This window comes from Hemitrygon akajei, chromosome 25 (genome assembly GCF_048418815.1).
Source record: "Hemitrygon akajei chromosome 25, sHemAka1.3, whole genome shotgun sequence".
In the NCBI taxonomy this organism is placed as follows: Eukaryota; Metazoa; Chordata; class Chondrichthyes; order Myliobatiformes; family Dasyatidae; genus Hemitrygon; species Hemitrygon akajei.
The window spans coordinates 18,440,706-18,456,563 of NC_133148.1; the positions used below are offsets into that span (position 1 = coordinate 18,440,706).

Sequence of the window (15,858 nt, forward strand, 5' to 3'; positions counted from 1 at the left end):
GCTGCCACCACCTCACACCGTCTGTACACACCGTGAGCGAGGCCGAGAAAGAACAGCAACCACCTCACACAGTCTGTCCACACCGTGAGCGAGGCCGAGTCGGAGCAGCAACCACCTCACACAGTCTGTCCACACCGTGAGCGAGGCAGAGACAGAACAGCAACCACCTCACACAGTCTGTCCACACCGTGAGCGAGGCCGAGTCGGAGCCGCAACCAACTCACACAGTCTGTCCACACCGTGAGCGAGGCAGAGACAGAACAGCAACCACCTCACACAGTCTGTCCACACCGTGAGCGAGGCCGAGTCGGAGCAGCAACCACCTCACAGAGCCTGTCCACACCGTGAGCGAGGCCGAGTCGGAGCAGCAACCACCTCACACAGTCTGTCCACACCGTGAGCGAGGCCGAGTCGGAGCAGCAACCACCTCACACAGTCTGTCCACACCGTGAGCGAGGCCGAGTCGGAGCAGCAACCACCTCACACAGCCTGTCCACACCGTGAGCGAGGCCCAGACAGAACAGCAACCACCTCACACAGTCTGTCCACACCGTGAGCGAGGCTGAGTCAGATCAGCAACCACCTCACACAGTCTGTCCACACCGTGAGCGAGGCCGAGTCGGAGCAGCAATCACCTCACACAGTCTGTCCACACAGTGAGCGAGGCCGAGACAGAGCAGCAACCACCTCACACAGTCTGTCAACACCGTGAGCGAGGCCGATACAGAGCAGCAACCACCTCACACAGTCTGTCAACACCGTGAGCGAGGCCGAGTCAGAACAGCAACCACCTCACACAGTCTTTCCACACCGTGAGCGAGGCTGTCGGAGCAGCAACCACCTCACACAGTCTGTCCACACCGTGAGCGAGGCCGAGTCGGAGCAGCAACCACCTCACACAATCTGTCCATACTGTGAGCGAGGCCGAGTCGGAGCAGCAACCACCTCACACAGCCTGTCCACACCGTGAGCGAGGCCCAGACAGAACAGCAACCACCTCACACAGTCTGTCCACACCGTGAGCGAGGCTGAGTCAGATCAGCAACCACCTCACACAGTCTGTCCACACCGTGAGCGAGGCCGAGTCGGAGCAGCAATCACCTCACACAGTCTGTCCACACAGTGAGCGAGGCCGAGACAGAGCAGCAACCACCTCACACAGTCTGTCAACACCGTGAGCGAGGCCGATACAGAGCAGCAACCACCTCACACAGTCTGTCAACACCGTGAGCGAGGCCGAGTCAGAACAGCAACCACCTCACACAGTCTTTCCACACCGTGAGCGAGGCTGTCGGAGCAGCAACCACCTCACACAGTCTGTCCACACCGTGAACGAGGCCGAGTCGAAGCAGCAACCACCTCACACAGTCTGTCCACACCGTGAACGAGGCCAAGTCGGAGCAGCAACCACCTCACACAGTCTGTCCACACCGTGAGCGAGGTCGAGACAGAACAGCAACCACCTCACACAGTCTGTCCACACCGTCAGCGAGGTCGAGACAGAACAGCAACCACCTCACACAGTCTGTCCACACCGTGAGCGAGGCCAAGACAGAACAGCAACCACCTCACACAGTCTGTCCACACCGTGAGCGAGGCCGAGTCGGAGCAGCAACCACCTCACAGAGCCTGTCCACACCGTGAGCAAGGCCGAGACAGAACAGCAACCACCTCACACAATCTGTCCACACCGTGAGCGAGGCCGAGTCGGAGCAGCAAACACCTCACACAGTCTGTCCACACCCTGAGCGAGGCCGATTCGGAGCAGCAACCACCTCACACAGTCTGTCCATACCGTGAGCGAGGCCGAGTTGGAGCAGCAACCACCTCACACAGTCTGTCAACACCCTGAGCGAGGCCGAGACGGAGCAGCAACCACCTCACACAGTCTGTCAACACCGTGAGCGAGGCCGAGTCGGAGCAGCAACCACCTCACACAGTCTGTCCACACCGTGAGCGAGTCCGAGTCAGAACAGCAACCACCTCACACAGTCTGTTCACACAGTGAGCGAGGCCGAGACGGAGCAGCAACCACCTCACACAGTCTGTCCACACCGTGAGTGAGGCCGAGACGGAGCAGCAACCACCTCACACAGTCTGTCCACACCGAGACCAAGGCCGAGTCGGAGCAGCAACCACCTCACACAGTCTGTCCACACCGTGAGCGAGGCCGAGTCGGAGCAGCAACCACCTCACACAATCTGTCCACACCATGAGCGAGGCCGAGACAGAACAGCAACCACCTCACACTGCCTGTCCGCACCGTGAGCGAGGTCGAGTCGGAGCAGCAACCACCTCACACAGTCTGTCCACACCGTCAGCAAGGCCGAGACAGAACAGCAACCACCTCACGCTGCCTGTCCACACCGTGAGCGAGGCAGAGACAGAACAGCAACCACCTCACACAGTCTGTCCACACCGGGAGCGAGGCCGAGTCGGAGCAGCAACCACCTCACGCTGCCTGTCCACACCGTGAGCGAGGCCGAGACAGAACAGCATCCACCTCACGCTGCCTGTCCACACCGTGAGCGAGGCTGAGTCGGAGCCGCAATCCGAACAGCTGCAACAACAGCCAGAGAAACCCAGATCCCCCAGGGAGAAGAAAGTCATCACAACAAGGGTTCTTGGAACTGGAAAGTGGTTCAACGTACGAGATGGATTTGGATTCATCATCAGGAATGATACAAAAGCTGATGTGTTTGTACATCAGACTGCTACAGAAAAGAATAACCCGCGGAAATACTTCCACAGTGTTGGAAATGGTGAAACTGTGGAGTTCGACGTAGTGGACGGCAAAAAGGGTGCAGAAGCAGCAAACGTAACTGGTTCTGAGGGAGATCCAGTGCAAGGAAGCCGATGTGACGCGGACAGAAGTCGTTATCGTCGCTGCAACCTTCGCCACCGAGGTGCACCACGTAATTACCAACAGAACATTGGAGATAAAGGAGATGGAGCAGACTCAGTAACAGATGGAGAAAACCAAGATTATCAAAATCAGCAACACCGTCCTCCTTACAGAAGACAGCGTTACCCACTTTACTTTGTTCGTTGTCGCTATGGTCGCTGCCCACAATGTAGCAGCCTGCCTCAGGGAGAAATTACTGAGGGTGGTGAAATAAATGAAAACCAGGTTGCTGGGGAAGAAGGTGTGCCGAACAGAGGACAAAATCAATTCCACTCAAACAGAACATCTTTCGCACAAGGTAAATCTTGATCCAATCATTTCCTCCATTAATCCTTTGTGGGAAAGTTTCTTTTGCTCGTACATATTTTGTATCCTCAGTCAATGTGTCATCTTTTGCACAAAGAAGTTGGGAAACAGCATGAAAACAGAGGCGAATTCTGGCAACAAACTGCAAAGTTTCTGTTGTTGAATTTTCACACTTGTGCAGACTGTGCATCTGAAGGAATTCTCCCTGTTGAGCCAGACAGACAGCACTGCAGGTAATATCAGCAAAACTGTACTTTAACAGCAGCTTAACAACAATGGAGCCAACGACAGGCTCTCGATCAACTGCTGCATCAAACGGTGAAAGATTTCTGGTAAAGTACTGATCTTTCTGTGAGTCACTGGATTACCCCAAATTTTGAATAACTTGTGGAGACAGCAGATCACCAACCACTTCTTTTGTTGGTGGCAAGACCATGGAAGCTCCCTGTGATCAGAGGTCAGCTTTCATGACTTTTATATGGAAATCTGTATTAAAACAAACAAGTTTATTGACAGACGTTACTCACAGGGGCAGAGAAGACCCCCCCCCCAACACTAATTATTATTATGTTACTTTATCATAATTTGATATTATTAAGTTACTAAGTAAACAATTGATAAGCATTTGTAAGTAAGGATACACATATTGTTTAGCGTAGTGATCCCAGCAAAAAAAGCCGTTGATACACTATTAAAATAAAAGGGGAGGAGTTTACCATATAACCTACTTATAATATAGGACTATTTTATGTTGTACTAATACATCGAATTGAGCATGTGCTATTAGGTGCCTGTGTGTTCCGTTTGGTCTCAGTTAGTAAAGGACCCTGTTAACGTAGCTCCAGTCTCCAGCGTTTTCTGGTAATGATATTGTGTAAACAGACACATACACAACAGTAACATTTGACAAGCTCAAAATTAGGGGGCATACATTGAGGATGAGAGGGTAAATGTTTTTATGTGCATAGTGATGGGTATATCGAAGAAACTGTCAGAGGAAGTAGCTGAGGCAGGAATGATTGTATCATTTAAGAATCACTTGGACTGATACTGTACATCTGTGGTTGAGGGTTAGAGGGATTTGGGCTGAATGCAGGAATTTAGTACAAGATGGGTAGGCACTACGGTTTGCGTGGATTTGGGCCGAAGGACGTGTATTATTCTATGATTCTAAGGGAGGGTAAATGTTGGGGAGAAAAGGCACTAGTTTAAAAGAAAAGTATTGGAGAATATAATGGTTACGTGCCAATATTCACCCCCTCCCTCCAATAAGAGGAGGATCTGCTTCACAAGGTTTTGGAAGATGGAGATAGTGGATTTAAAAGTTTTTTTAAATTTAATGATTTAGCATGAAATAGGCCCTTCAGGGCACGTTGCCGCAGCAACCCCTGGCAACACTAACCACGAGACAATTTAAAATGACCAATTAACCTACCAACTAGTAGGTCTTTGGACTGTGGCAGCAAACCAGAACACCAGTGAAGAGCCACACATTCCACAGGGAGAACGGACAAACAGAATGGCTTGAACTCTGAACTCCGAACCCTTGAACTGTAACAGAGGTGAGCGAACCGCTATGTTACCGTGGCTCCATTTCGTCAATGTAAGTAACAAAGTATTTACATTTTTACAAGCAGATAATCTCAAAGTTCTTCAAGGAATGCTAGGTAAACAGTCGGAGGCTGAAAAGGAGGCAGAGACAAGGTAATGGCAGCCTGGCAACAGCCAGAGCGACAGAACAGCGGAAGGAAATTAATCATCCAGGAATATGAAGGATGACCTGAAACAAGGCGAGGAACTGCTGAGGACAAAGGAGGAACACCGAGTCCTCTGCCCGGACTGGTAGAAAGCATGACTGAGCAGATAGATAGAAGGACAATGGAGCAATCCCCAGAACGAGGAGGAAAGAGAAAAGAGCACGTCTGAGGCACCAGGTCAAATGAGTAAAATTAAGCGATACATACCAAAGAACACAACATCGCTAACACCTGTGACTGTGTGGCCAAGTACAGCTCCAACACCATATTCACGTTTGCTGATGACACCACCATTGTGGGCCATAGCAAGGGTGGTGATGAATCAGCATACGGGGGGGGGGAAGAGATTGAAAACTTGGCCAAGTGGTATAATAACAACATCCTCTCACACAATGTCAATGAGACCAAGGAACTGATTGTAGACCAGGAGAGGGAAACCAGAGGTCCATGGGTCAGTAATCATCGGAGTATGAGAGGTGGAGAGGGTCAGTAACTTTAAATTCCTGTGTCTCGCTATCTCAGAGGACCTGTCCTGGACCCATCATTTAAACATTATTGTGAAGAACGCACAACAACACCTCAACTTCCTCTGGAGTCTGTAGAGATTTGGTATGTCATCAAAAACATTGGCGATGTGAGGTGGGAGGTGCTGACTGGCTTCATTACGGCCTGTTAAGGGAACACCAAAGCCTTTGAGGAGAAAATCCTACAAAAGGTAATGGATTTGGCCCAGTATGACACGGGTAAAGCTCTCCCAACTATTGAGCACATCTACATGAAGCAGCAGCACCCATCATCAAAGATCCTCACCACCCAGGCCATGCTCCCTTCTCACTACTGCCATCAGGTAGAAAGTACAAGTGCCTCAGGACTCACACCACCAGGTTCAAGAACAGTTACTACCCCTCAACCATCAGGCTCTTAAACAAAAGAGGATAGTTACACTCATTTAAGGACTATTGTTGCTTCATACTTGTTAATTTTTGGTTTTTATTTATATTTGCATTTGCACAGTTTACAGTTAATAGTTCCTGATGTTTACAGTAACTGTTCGATAGATTATGTCCACAGAAAAAGAATCTCTCAGGGTTGTATGTGGGGACGTGTATGTACTCTGATAATACATTTTACTTTGAACTTTGATATCAATCAGCCTTACAAGATGAATAAGAAACGAGCAGCTTTTAAAATGATGGTTCTTTATTGACTTCGTGAAATACAGTGCGGAATCATTCTTTGTGGCCCTTGGAGCCAGGCAGACCAGCAATCCCCCAATTTAATATTAACCCAATCACGGGAAAATTTACAATGACCAATTAACCTACCATCCAGTATGTCTTTGAACTGTGGGAGGAAACCCACTGGGTCATGGGGAGAATGTACAGGCAGCGGTGCGATTTGGACCCAGGTCACTGGTACTGTAAAGTGTTGTGCTAACCACTACGCTACCGTGCCGTTGTTAAATGGCCCATCTCTGAAACAAAAATTATTGTGGGAATGTCTCAAGGTAAACTGACTAAAACAAACAGTAAACAAGACGGCAGGATCAACAGAAGGCTGGTAGGTTAATTGGTCACAATAGATTGCCTCTTGTGGTCAAATCTGGGGGAATTGATGGGAGTACTTTAGGATCGGTAGATTGCCTCGAGTGTACAGACAGCAGTTGAACCTGGGGGAATTGATGTGAGTAGGATCGGTGTAGATGGGTAGATGGCACAGACCCAGTGTGTGAAATGCCCTTTCTCTGTATAGAGTATATAAACGGCTGAGCATTTCCAAAAACATATTCCCTTTATTTCAGATTTTCAGCATCCACGCTATTTTTCTGTCCCTCTTGGAATTGAAAATTTCAGTTGCTTTGCAGTACCTGCAGGCTTTCTGCACAGGGATCAATGTGAGAAAACACACTTCCTTCTTCCTTCTTTAGAGAAAGATCCATATCGGTTTCCCCCCTCACCCACCAGCCCCATACCCACTTACACCCCTTTTCCTGCCAGCTTCATCGACCCATTCATTCCTCCCTCATCTGGTTCCATTACCGCCTTCTCTCAATGTCTCTCACCCGGATCCACCCATCACCCGTTCCACTGGCTAGTTCCCCTCTGCATTCTCGGTCCTGGCCCGTTGCTAAGCTCCTCCAGCCCTTTTCACCCCAGATTCCAGCATCTGAAATCTTACATCACCGCCCAGAAGCTCTTCGCGCCTGCGCACTTGTGGCCATTAAATGTACATAGGCCGCCTTTTGGCGCACTGTGCATTCTGGGTAGGGGCATCGCCATTCTGGCGATTTGACGGCGGGGTGGGGAGGGGGAGAGGGCGGATCGAGAAATACAGCATCTGGTGGGAATAGACATAAAGGGAGCTGGGTACCGGAAACCTGTATGTCATGTCCTGTCGCTGTCCTGGAGCAGATCGCCATTTTATATTTTAAGCAGGGTTTGTAGTTGAGAAATCGTTTCGAATCACCTTTACTCCGTTTTCCGAAGATGAATGCATCAAATTGTTCACCGTAAAATTCTCAGCTACATAAATCACAATATTTAAGACAGCCGCTCCATGGCGCCGGGATGTTTGATTGACGTGTAAGGTCAGCCAATCAGAGTATTGGCGGCTCACCGGGCGAGGTCCTTCCACCAATCGGTGCACAGGAAGGATGGGATTTGCAGGTGTCTGACACAGGACAAGAGAGACGGGGCTGGTTCGGGATCAGGAGATATGGCAGTGGCTGGGATGTTTTGACAAATCTCCCAATCAGGAACCAAGTGAGTAAAAAAATGTATTTAACAGGGGTTTAATTATAATTTCAAGTAGCTTGAGAGGGAGTTGAAGTTTCTTGTGTGAACGGTTACAGATGATGAGATTACTGTTGGGATTACATATTTAATCATTGGGGAAAAACATTTAGAAATAACGATGTCTCTTTCTCTGCGCCCTTGAGCAACGCAAAGGGTTCTTTACCTATTTGTTCACAAGATTACGGTGACAAACTGTTTATAACGCCCAGAAGCTTAGTGGCCCAAATGCCCTGAAAGGTGGATAGCGGTCAGATAAATCCCGTCCTTTGTCCTTGCCGGCAATTTCCCCTCATCAGGCTGACTGTAACGTATGGAATCACGCGTAGGGTTTCCGATATAGAGTGGATCGGTTACGAACGTCCTTCCCTGAATGATATTTTCAAGCATTTTGAAGTGTTCTGGTCACTCCGCTCCCCGCTTGTTTTGTGCCTCGGGGCTTTGTCAAGTTTAAACTCAACATTTACTGCGATGGGATCTGCATTTTTGTCTGTGGCCAATACAAAATCCACTCTGTTCCACCGTGGGTTCTTGTCATTCAGAAGTTAGTAAAAGATTGTCTGGTGCCCACTTAGTTGGATGTAAGAGATCCCTGAAGCACCCCGTCATTGGGGGTATTATTTATTCATGCCTTAGTCTATTGTAATCCCATCCTTTAGTGATTATCGACAGTCAGGAGTATTGTCCAGACCAAATGATCTTTTCACGCAGGAGCCCCGGTGGCTTCCACTACGTTGAAGTTGGAGTGAGGAAAGGGTGCGTATTAAAGAGGAAACAGGCCTCTTCACTCTCTGAATCAACAATGACTGTCATCTACACCCTTCTCCATGTTCTCGTCCCCCAGGTCGGGGGCTCAGTCGTCAGTGGGCCTGTTTCAACGCCGTCCCTTTCTATTACTGGCCACTCAGCCACACATTCGGGGCAATTCACAGCAGCTTGGAAACACTTGCCCGAAACACCCAGTGAACACCCACGAGGAGAACATGCAAACTCCACACAGACTGTGTCCCCATAGGCAGCATCTCTGTCACCAATGGCACCTTTCAACAATCAGCCGAAACTAGTGTTGTTCCTTCATTTCCAGTTGTAGAGCACAAGTGAGTCCATTTGCCTCACTCATATCCATGGCAACGTTGGTGCCTGTCTACGCCAATGCATGTCAGGCCCTCATCCTACTGCCGTTTCCTGTTGGCCCTCATCCTACTGCCGTTTCCTGTTGGCCCGCGTCCTTCTGCCGTTTCCTGTTGGGCCCGCGTCCTTCTGCCGTTTCCTGTTGGCCCACGTCCTTCAGCCATTTCCTGTTGGCCCACATCCTTCTGCCGTTTCCTGTTGGGCCCGCATCCTTCAGCCGTTTCCTGTTGGCCCATGTCCTTCTACCATTTCCTGTTGGCCCGCGTCCTTCTACCATTTCCTGTTGGCCCGCGTCCTTCAGCCGTTTCCTGTTGGCCCACGTCCTTCTACCGTTTCCTGTTGGCCCGCGTCCTTCTGCCATTTCCTGTTGGCCCACGTCCTTCTGCCGTTTCCTGTTGGCCCGCGTCCTTCAGCCATTTCTTGTTGGCCCACGTCCTTCAGCCGTTTCCTGTTGACCCTCATCCTTCTACCATTTCCTGTTGGCCCGCGTCCTTCAGCCGTTTCCTGTTAGCCCACGTCCTTCTACCGTTTCCTGTTGGCCCGCGTCCTGTCGTTTCCTGTTGGCCCGCGTCCTTCTGCCGTTTCCTGTTGGGCCCGCATCCTTCAGCCGTTTCCTGTTGGCCCACGTCCTTCTACCGTTTCCTGTTGGCCCGCGTCCTTCTGCCGTTTCCTGTTGGGCCCGCGTCCTTCTGCCGTTTCTTGTTGGCCTGCGTCCTTCTGCCGTTTCCCGTTAGCCCACGTCCTTCTGCCGTTTCCCGTTAGCCCGCGTCCTTCTGCTGTTTCCTGTTGGGCCCACGTCCTTCTGCCGTTTCCTGTTGGGCCCGCGTCCTTCTGCCGTTTCCCGTTGGCCCGCGTCCTTCTGCCGTTTCCTGTTGGCCCGCGTCCTTCTGCCGTTTCCCGTTGGCCCGCGTCCTTCTGCCATTTCCTGTTGGCCCTCGTCCTTCTGCCATTACCTGTTGGCCCACGTCCTTCTGCCATTTCCTGTGGGCCCACATCCTTCTGCCGTTACCTGCTGGCCCTCGTCCTTCTGCCATTTCCTACTGGCCCGTGTCCTTCTGCCATTTCCTGTTGTCCCGTGTCCTTCTACCATTTTCCGTTGGCCCGCGTCCTTCTGCCATTTCCTGTTGGCCCTCGTCCTTCTGCCATTACCTGTTGGCGCGCGTCCTTCTGCCGTTTCCCGTTGGCCCGCGTCCTTCTGCCATTTCCTGTTGGCCCGCGTCCTTCTGCCGTTTCCCGTTGGCCCTCGTCCTTCTGCCATTTCCCGTTGGCCCGCGTCCTTCTGCCACTTCCTGTTGGCCCTCGTCCTTCTGCCATTTCCCGTTGGCCTGCGTCCTTCTGCCATTTCCTGTGGGCCCGCGTCCTTCTGCCGTTTCCTGTGGGCCCACGTCCTTCTGCCGTTTCCTGTGGGCCCACGTCCTTCTGCCGTTTCCTGTGGGCCCACATCCTTCTGCCGTTACCTGCTGGCCCTCGTCCTTCTGCCATTTCCTACTGGCCCGTGTCCTTCTGCCATTTCCTGTTGTCCCGTGTCCTTCTACCATTTCCTGTTGGCCCGCGTCCTTCTGCCGTTTCCCATTGGCCCGCGTCCTTCTGCCATTTCCTGTTGGGCATCATCCTTCTGCCATTTCCTGTTGGTCCCACATCCTTCAGCCGTTTCCTGTTGGGCCCGCGTCCTTCTGCCATTTCCTGTTGGGCCTCGTCCTTCTGCCATTTCCTGTTGGCCCGCGTCCTTCTGCCATTTCCTACAGTCCCGCGTCCTTCTGCCATTTCCTGTTGGACCGTGTCCTTCTACCATTTCCTGTTGGACCGTGTCCTTCTGCCGTTTCCTGTTGGACCGTGTCCTTCTACCATTTCCTGTTGGACCGTGTCCTTCTGCCGTTTCCTGTTGGCCCACGTCCTTCTACCGTTTCCTGTTGGACCGTGTCCTTCTGCCGTTTCCTGTTGGGCATCATCCTTCTGCCATTTCCTGTTGTACCTCGTCCTTCTGCTATTTCCTGTTGGACCGCGTCCTTCTACCATTTCCTATTGGCCCGTGTCCTTCTGCCGTTTCCTGTTGGCCCGCGTCCTTCTGCCATTTCCTGTTGTGCCTCGTCCTTCAGCCGTTTCCTTTTGGTCAGCGTCCTTCTGCCATTTCCTGTTGTACCTCGTCCTTCTGCCATTTCCTGTTGTACCTCGTCCTTCTGCCGTTTCCTGTTGGCCCACGACCTACTGCCGTTTCCTGTTGGCCCACGACCTACTGCCGTTTCCTGTTGGCCCACGTCCTACTGCCATTTCCTGTTGGGCCTCGTCCTTCTGCCATTTCCTGTTGGGCCGTGTCTTTCTGCCATTTCTTTTCACATGATGATAAAACGGACTCTTTGTCTCATGGCCTTGCACCGTATTATCTGCCTGCACTGCCTTTCTCATTAACTGTTACAGTTTATTCTGCACTCCGCTATTTTTCCCCTATGCAGGCTCTGTGCACAGGGGAATGATTGTCTGAGTGGCATGTTTGTCACTGTACCTTGTACATGTGACCATAATAAACCGATTTGCCCATGCAGTTGTCTTTTAAAGGTAATTGGCAGCTTCAGCCTCCACCGCTGGCCCCTCATCCCATAAACACGCTGCTTACTGTGAGAGCGCAGGTCCCTTTTAAATTTCACCCTTCTTACCTTAAAACTACGCCCTGTAGTTTCAGAAACCCCTACCCACCCTGGGGAAAAGACCGACCCTCATAGACTTACAGTTCACTCTCAGCTGTAATATTAACTGGACTTCCATAATCCTAAGGAATGGGATGGGTGCAATTTGTTAAGATCATCCAAGAAAAGTTTTCTGAAGCAAAATGCAGAAACCCCCGACTAAATAACATTCTGGTGAATCTGGCCTGTGCTCCTAATGCTGCCACATCCTTCCTGTAGTGCAGTGAAGAGAACTGTATGCAGTTTTCCAAGCGTGCTTAGCCAATGTCTTGTGCAGCTCCAATGTGACACCACAACTCTTCTACTCAAAGCCTTGGCCTATGAAGGCAAATGCGCCACATGCCTTCTTCGCTGCTCTATCCGTCTAGGTGGGCACTTTCAGGGAGCTGTGAATTTGCACCCAAATCCCTCTGTGCAACACTCCTAAGGTCCCACCCATTAGCCCCGTACATCCCGTTAGTCTTTGACATCCCAGAATCTATTACCCCACCCTTGTCTGGACTCAGCCGTGACACTGAACCATGCAAGTGTTGCCGATTGAAAGATGGTTGGGGTTTTGCAGTTGAGAAATTCTGGTGGAAGATATCGTAAAACAACAAAATATGGAAAATATGAGGGGGCATAGTTTTAGAGTGATTGGAGGAAAGTATAGGGGGTGTCAGAGATAAGCTTTTTACACAGAGAGTGAAACGCCTTTGGTACAGGCAAATACATTAGGAACATTTAAGAAACTTAAACAGGGACATGGATGATATGAAAATGAAGGGTTAGGTTTATCTTCGAGTAGGTTAAAGGGTCGGCACAATACTTTGTGCTGAGGAGCCTGTACTGTGCTGTAAAATTCTACGGAGAACGGCGAAGCTGTGAGAAACACACATTTGAGTGGGTCCAGGAGGTTCTGGGAGGGGGAGGGGCAGACTCACGGTCCACATCGGTACCAACGACACAGGCAGATAGAGAGATGCGTTCCTGCAGAGTGAATACAGGGAGTTAGGCAGAGGGTGGAGAAGCACCACCTCCTCTGTTATAATGTAACGTTTGCCCCTGTGTCAAATGCTGGTGAGCGTAGGAATACAGGATTAGGGCAAATCTTGGACTAGAAGGGCCGAGAAGGCCTGTTTCCGTGCTGTAATTGTCATATGGTTATAAATGAATGTGTTGCTAAGGAACTGCTGCAGCTGGGAGGACTTCAGTCACTTGGACTGTTGGGATCTGTTCTGGGGCAGAGCTGAACAGGGCAAAAGGGACAGGTTGCAGCTGAACTGGAGGGGACCCTTTGCCCTTGCAGGGAGATTCGTTAGCCACACACCCCACCTCTCTATCTGTTACCCCCATCGCTGCACTGCATGTCGACACTTTCAACCACGTAAAAAGATGCTGGTATTTATTTAATAATGCCTATTTCGTTCCATATCTGACTTTTAACCTCTAACTTTCTTTGTGTTTTAATATATAATTCTATATTCTTTCTTTTCTGTTCCATGTTGTGCCCTGACCAGCGCAGCACAGCAAGTTCCTAACGTGAACGTACGTGGTGAATGAATTTAATCCTTGATCAGCGATCCTTCGGTGAGTTTTAACTACCTCAGCGAGTCGTCATCTGACATCAGGAAGTTTGAACAAGTGTAGAGTTCAAAGCTAGCAAAAGGCAAGAGACAGAATGTGGGAGGTCAGAGAGGCTGACAGGTAACACAGAGGAACGTGGAACGTGGACTGGCCCATTGTAAAGTTACATCTGGAAACACGGTTGACACACGGGCAGGACCGGCACCTCCATGTTCCAGGGTATGGATAATATGGTGGAAGGGGGAATGGAGGTTAGACTATTGGTTAAGTTTCAAATCACTGTAGTACTACAGACAGACTATACTTTGGGGAGCATCTAGTGAGTCCATTTGTCCCTCCCCACTGATCTCCCTCCTGGCCAGTGGAACAAGTGCGACACCTGCCCCTTCACCTCCTCCCTCACTACCGTTCAGCACCCCAAACTGTCCTTCCAGGTTCTCCGGAGAGTCACCAGCCTGGGATTGGCCTTGCAGTCCCTCTTAACCAAAGGCACAAGGCTAGTGAGTCTTTTGGGGTCGTCTACTGTATCCGGTGCTCCCTGTGGGGCTTGTTCTGTATGTCGATGAGACCCGACACAGATTGGGAGGACGCTTCGCCGAATGCCTGCACTCCATCCGCCAGGAAAAGTGGGATCTCCCAGTGGCCACCCATTTTAATTCCACTTCCCATTCCCATTCCGTCATGTCAATCCATGGCCTCCTCTACTGTCATAATGAGGCCACACTCAGGCTGGAGGAACAAGACCTTATACTCCGTCTGGATAGTCTCCAACCTGAAGTCATGAACATCGATTCCTCAAAGTTCCAGTTAATGCCACCCCCCCCCCCCAGAAACTTCACCATTCCCATCCCCTTTTCCCTCTCTCTCCTCATCCCCTTACCAGCCCATCTCCACCCTCTGGAGCTCCTCCCCCTTTTCCCTCTCTCTCTGTATCCCCTTACCAGCCCATCTCCACCCTCTGGAGCTCCTCCCCCTTTCCCCTCTCTCTCCTCATCCCCTTACCAGCCCATCTCCGCCCTCCGGAGCTCCTCCCCCTTTCCCCTCTCTCTCCTCATCCCCTTACCAGCCCATCTCCACCCTCCGGAGCTCCTCCCCCTTTCCCCTCTCTCTCCTCATCCCCTTACCAGCCCATCTCCACCCTCTGGAGCCCCTCCCCCTTTCCCCTCTCTCTCCTCATCCCCTTACCAGTCCGTCTCCACCCTCTGGAGCTCCTCCCCCTTCCCCCTCTCTCTCCTCATCCCCTTACCAGCCCATCTCCACCCTCTGGAGCTCCTCCCCCTTCCCCCTCTCTCTCCTCATCCCCTTACCAGCTCATCCCCACCCTCTGGAGCTCCTCCCCCTTTCCCCTCTCTCTCCTCATCCCCTTACCAGCCCATCTCCACCCTCTGGAGCTCCTCCCCCTTCCCCCTCTCTCTCCTCATCCCCTTACCAGCCCATCTCCACCCTCTGGAGCTCATCCCCCTTTCCCCTCTCTCTCCTCATCCCCTTACCAGCCCATCTCCACCCTCTGGAGCTCCTCCCCCTTTCCCCTCTCTCTCCTCATCCCCTTACCAGCTCATCTCCACCCTATGGAGCTCCTCCCCCTTTCCCCTCTCTCTCCTCATCCCCTTACCAGCCCATCTCCACCCTCTGGAGCACCTCCCCCTTTCCCCTCTCTCTCTGTATCCCCTTACCAGCCCATCTCCACCCTCTGGAGCTCCTCCCCCTTTCCCCTCTCTCTCCTCATCCCCTTACCAGCCCATCTCCACCCTCTGGAGCTCCTCCCCCTTTCCCCTCTCTCTCCTCATCCCCTTACCAGCCCATCTCCACCCTCCAGAGCACCTCCCCCTTTCCCCTCTCTCTCCTCATCCCCTTACCAGCCCATCTCCACTCTCTGGAGCTCCTACCCCTTTCCCCTCTCTCTCCTTATCCCCTTACCAGCCCATCTCCACCCTCCGGAGCACCTCCCCCTTTCCCCACTCTCTCCTCATCCCCTTACCAGCCCATCTCCACTCTCTGGAGCTCCTACCCCTTTCCCCTCTCTCTCCTTATCCCCTTACCAGCCCATCTCCACCCTCCGGAGCACCTCCCCCTTTCCCCACTCTCTCCTCATCCCCTTACCAGCCCATCTTCACCCTCTGGAGCTCCTCCCCCTTTTCTTTCTTCTATGGCCTTCTGTCCTCAGATTTTCTCTTCTCCAGTCCTCTGCCTCTTTCATCGATCAACTTCCCAGCTCTTTACTTCACCCCTCCCCATCTCAGTTTCACGTATCACAGTGTGTTTCTCCCTCCCCTCCCCACCTTCTAACTCCGACTCCTCATCTATATTTCTCCAGTCCTGCCAAAAGGTTTTGGCCCGAAATGTCGACTGCACACTGTTCCATAGAATCTGCCTGGCCTGCTCAGCTCCTCCAGCATTTTGTGTGTGTTGCTCGGATTTCTAGAATCTGCAGATTTTCTCCTGTTTGTTATCTACTGAAACTGTGTAGGTAGAGCTTAGGACTACAAAGCTGGTGATCACTTCCATAGGGTCGTAGTGATTCTGCTTTCCCCTCCACCTATAGCTGGTGGGAACTAGATGAGGAAACGGATAAGGAGATAGGTAGGCATAGGATTAATATACTTGTAACAGTAGGTAATTTTAATTTTCCTAGAATTAACTGGGACTGCCATCGTGCTAAGGGGCGGAGTTTGTTTTGGGAAGTTTTCTGAAGCACTATGTAGACATCCTTCTGGAGAAGG

The 15,858-nt window shown here is 51.3% G+C and overlaps 1 protein-coding gene and 1 long non-coding RNA gene across 2 annotated transcripts in view; both read left to right on the forward strand.

Moving 5' to 3' along the window:
• LOC140716243 (Y-box-binding protein 1-like) overlaps nucleotides 1-3,922 on the forward strand; it is a 78,118-nt gene extending 74,196 nt beyond the window's left edge. Inside the window, exon 3 of the mRNA XM_073028854.1 lies at nucleotides 2,482-3,922. Within this exon, the coding sequence (XP_072884955.1) occupies nucleotides 2,482-3,214 (733 nt within the window). The 3' untranslated portion in view covers nucleotides 3,215-3,922. The remainder of the gene's footprint in view (nucleotides 1-2,481) is intronic.
• A 3,460-nt stretch (nucleotides 3,923-7,382) lies between these two features.
• Nucleotides 7,383-15,858, forward strand: part of LOC140716183 (uncharacterized) — a 40,520-nt gene continuing 32,044 nt past the window's right edge. Inside the window, exons 1-2 of the long non-coding RNA XR_012096257.1 lie at nucleotides 7,383-7,730; nucleotides 13,072-13,141. This is a non-coding gene — a long non-coding RNA (uncharacterized lncRNA). The remainder of the gene's footprint in view (nucleotides 7,731-13,071; nucleotides 13,142-15,858) is intronic.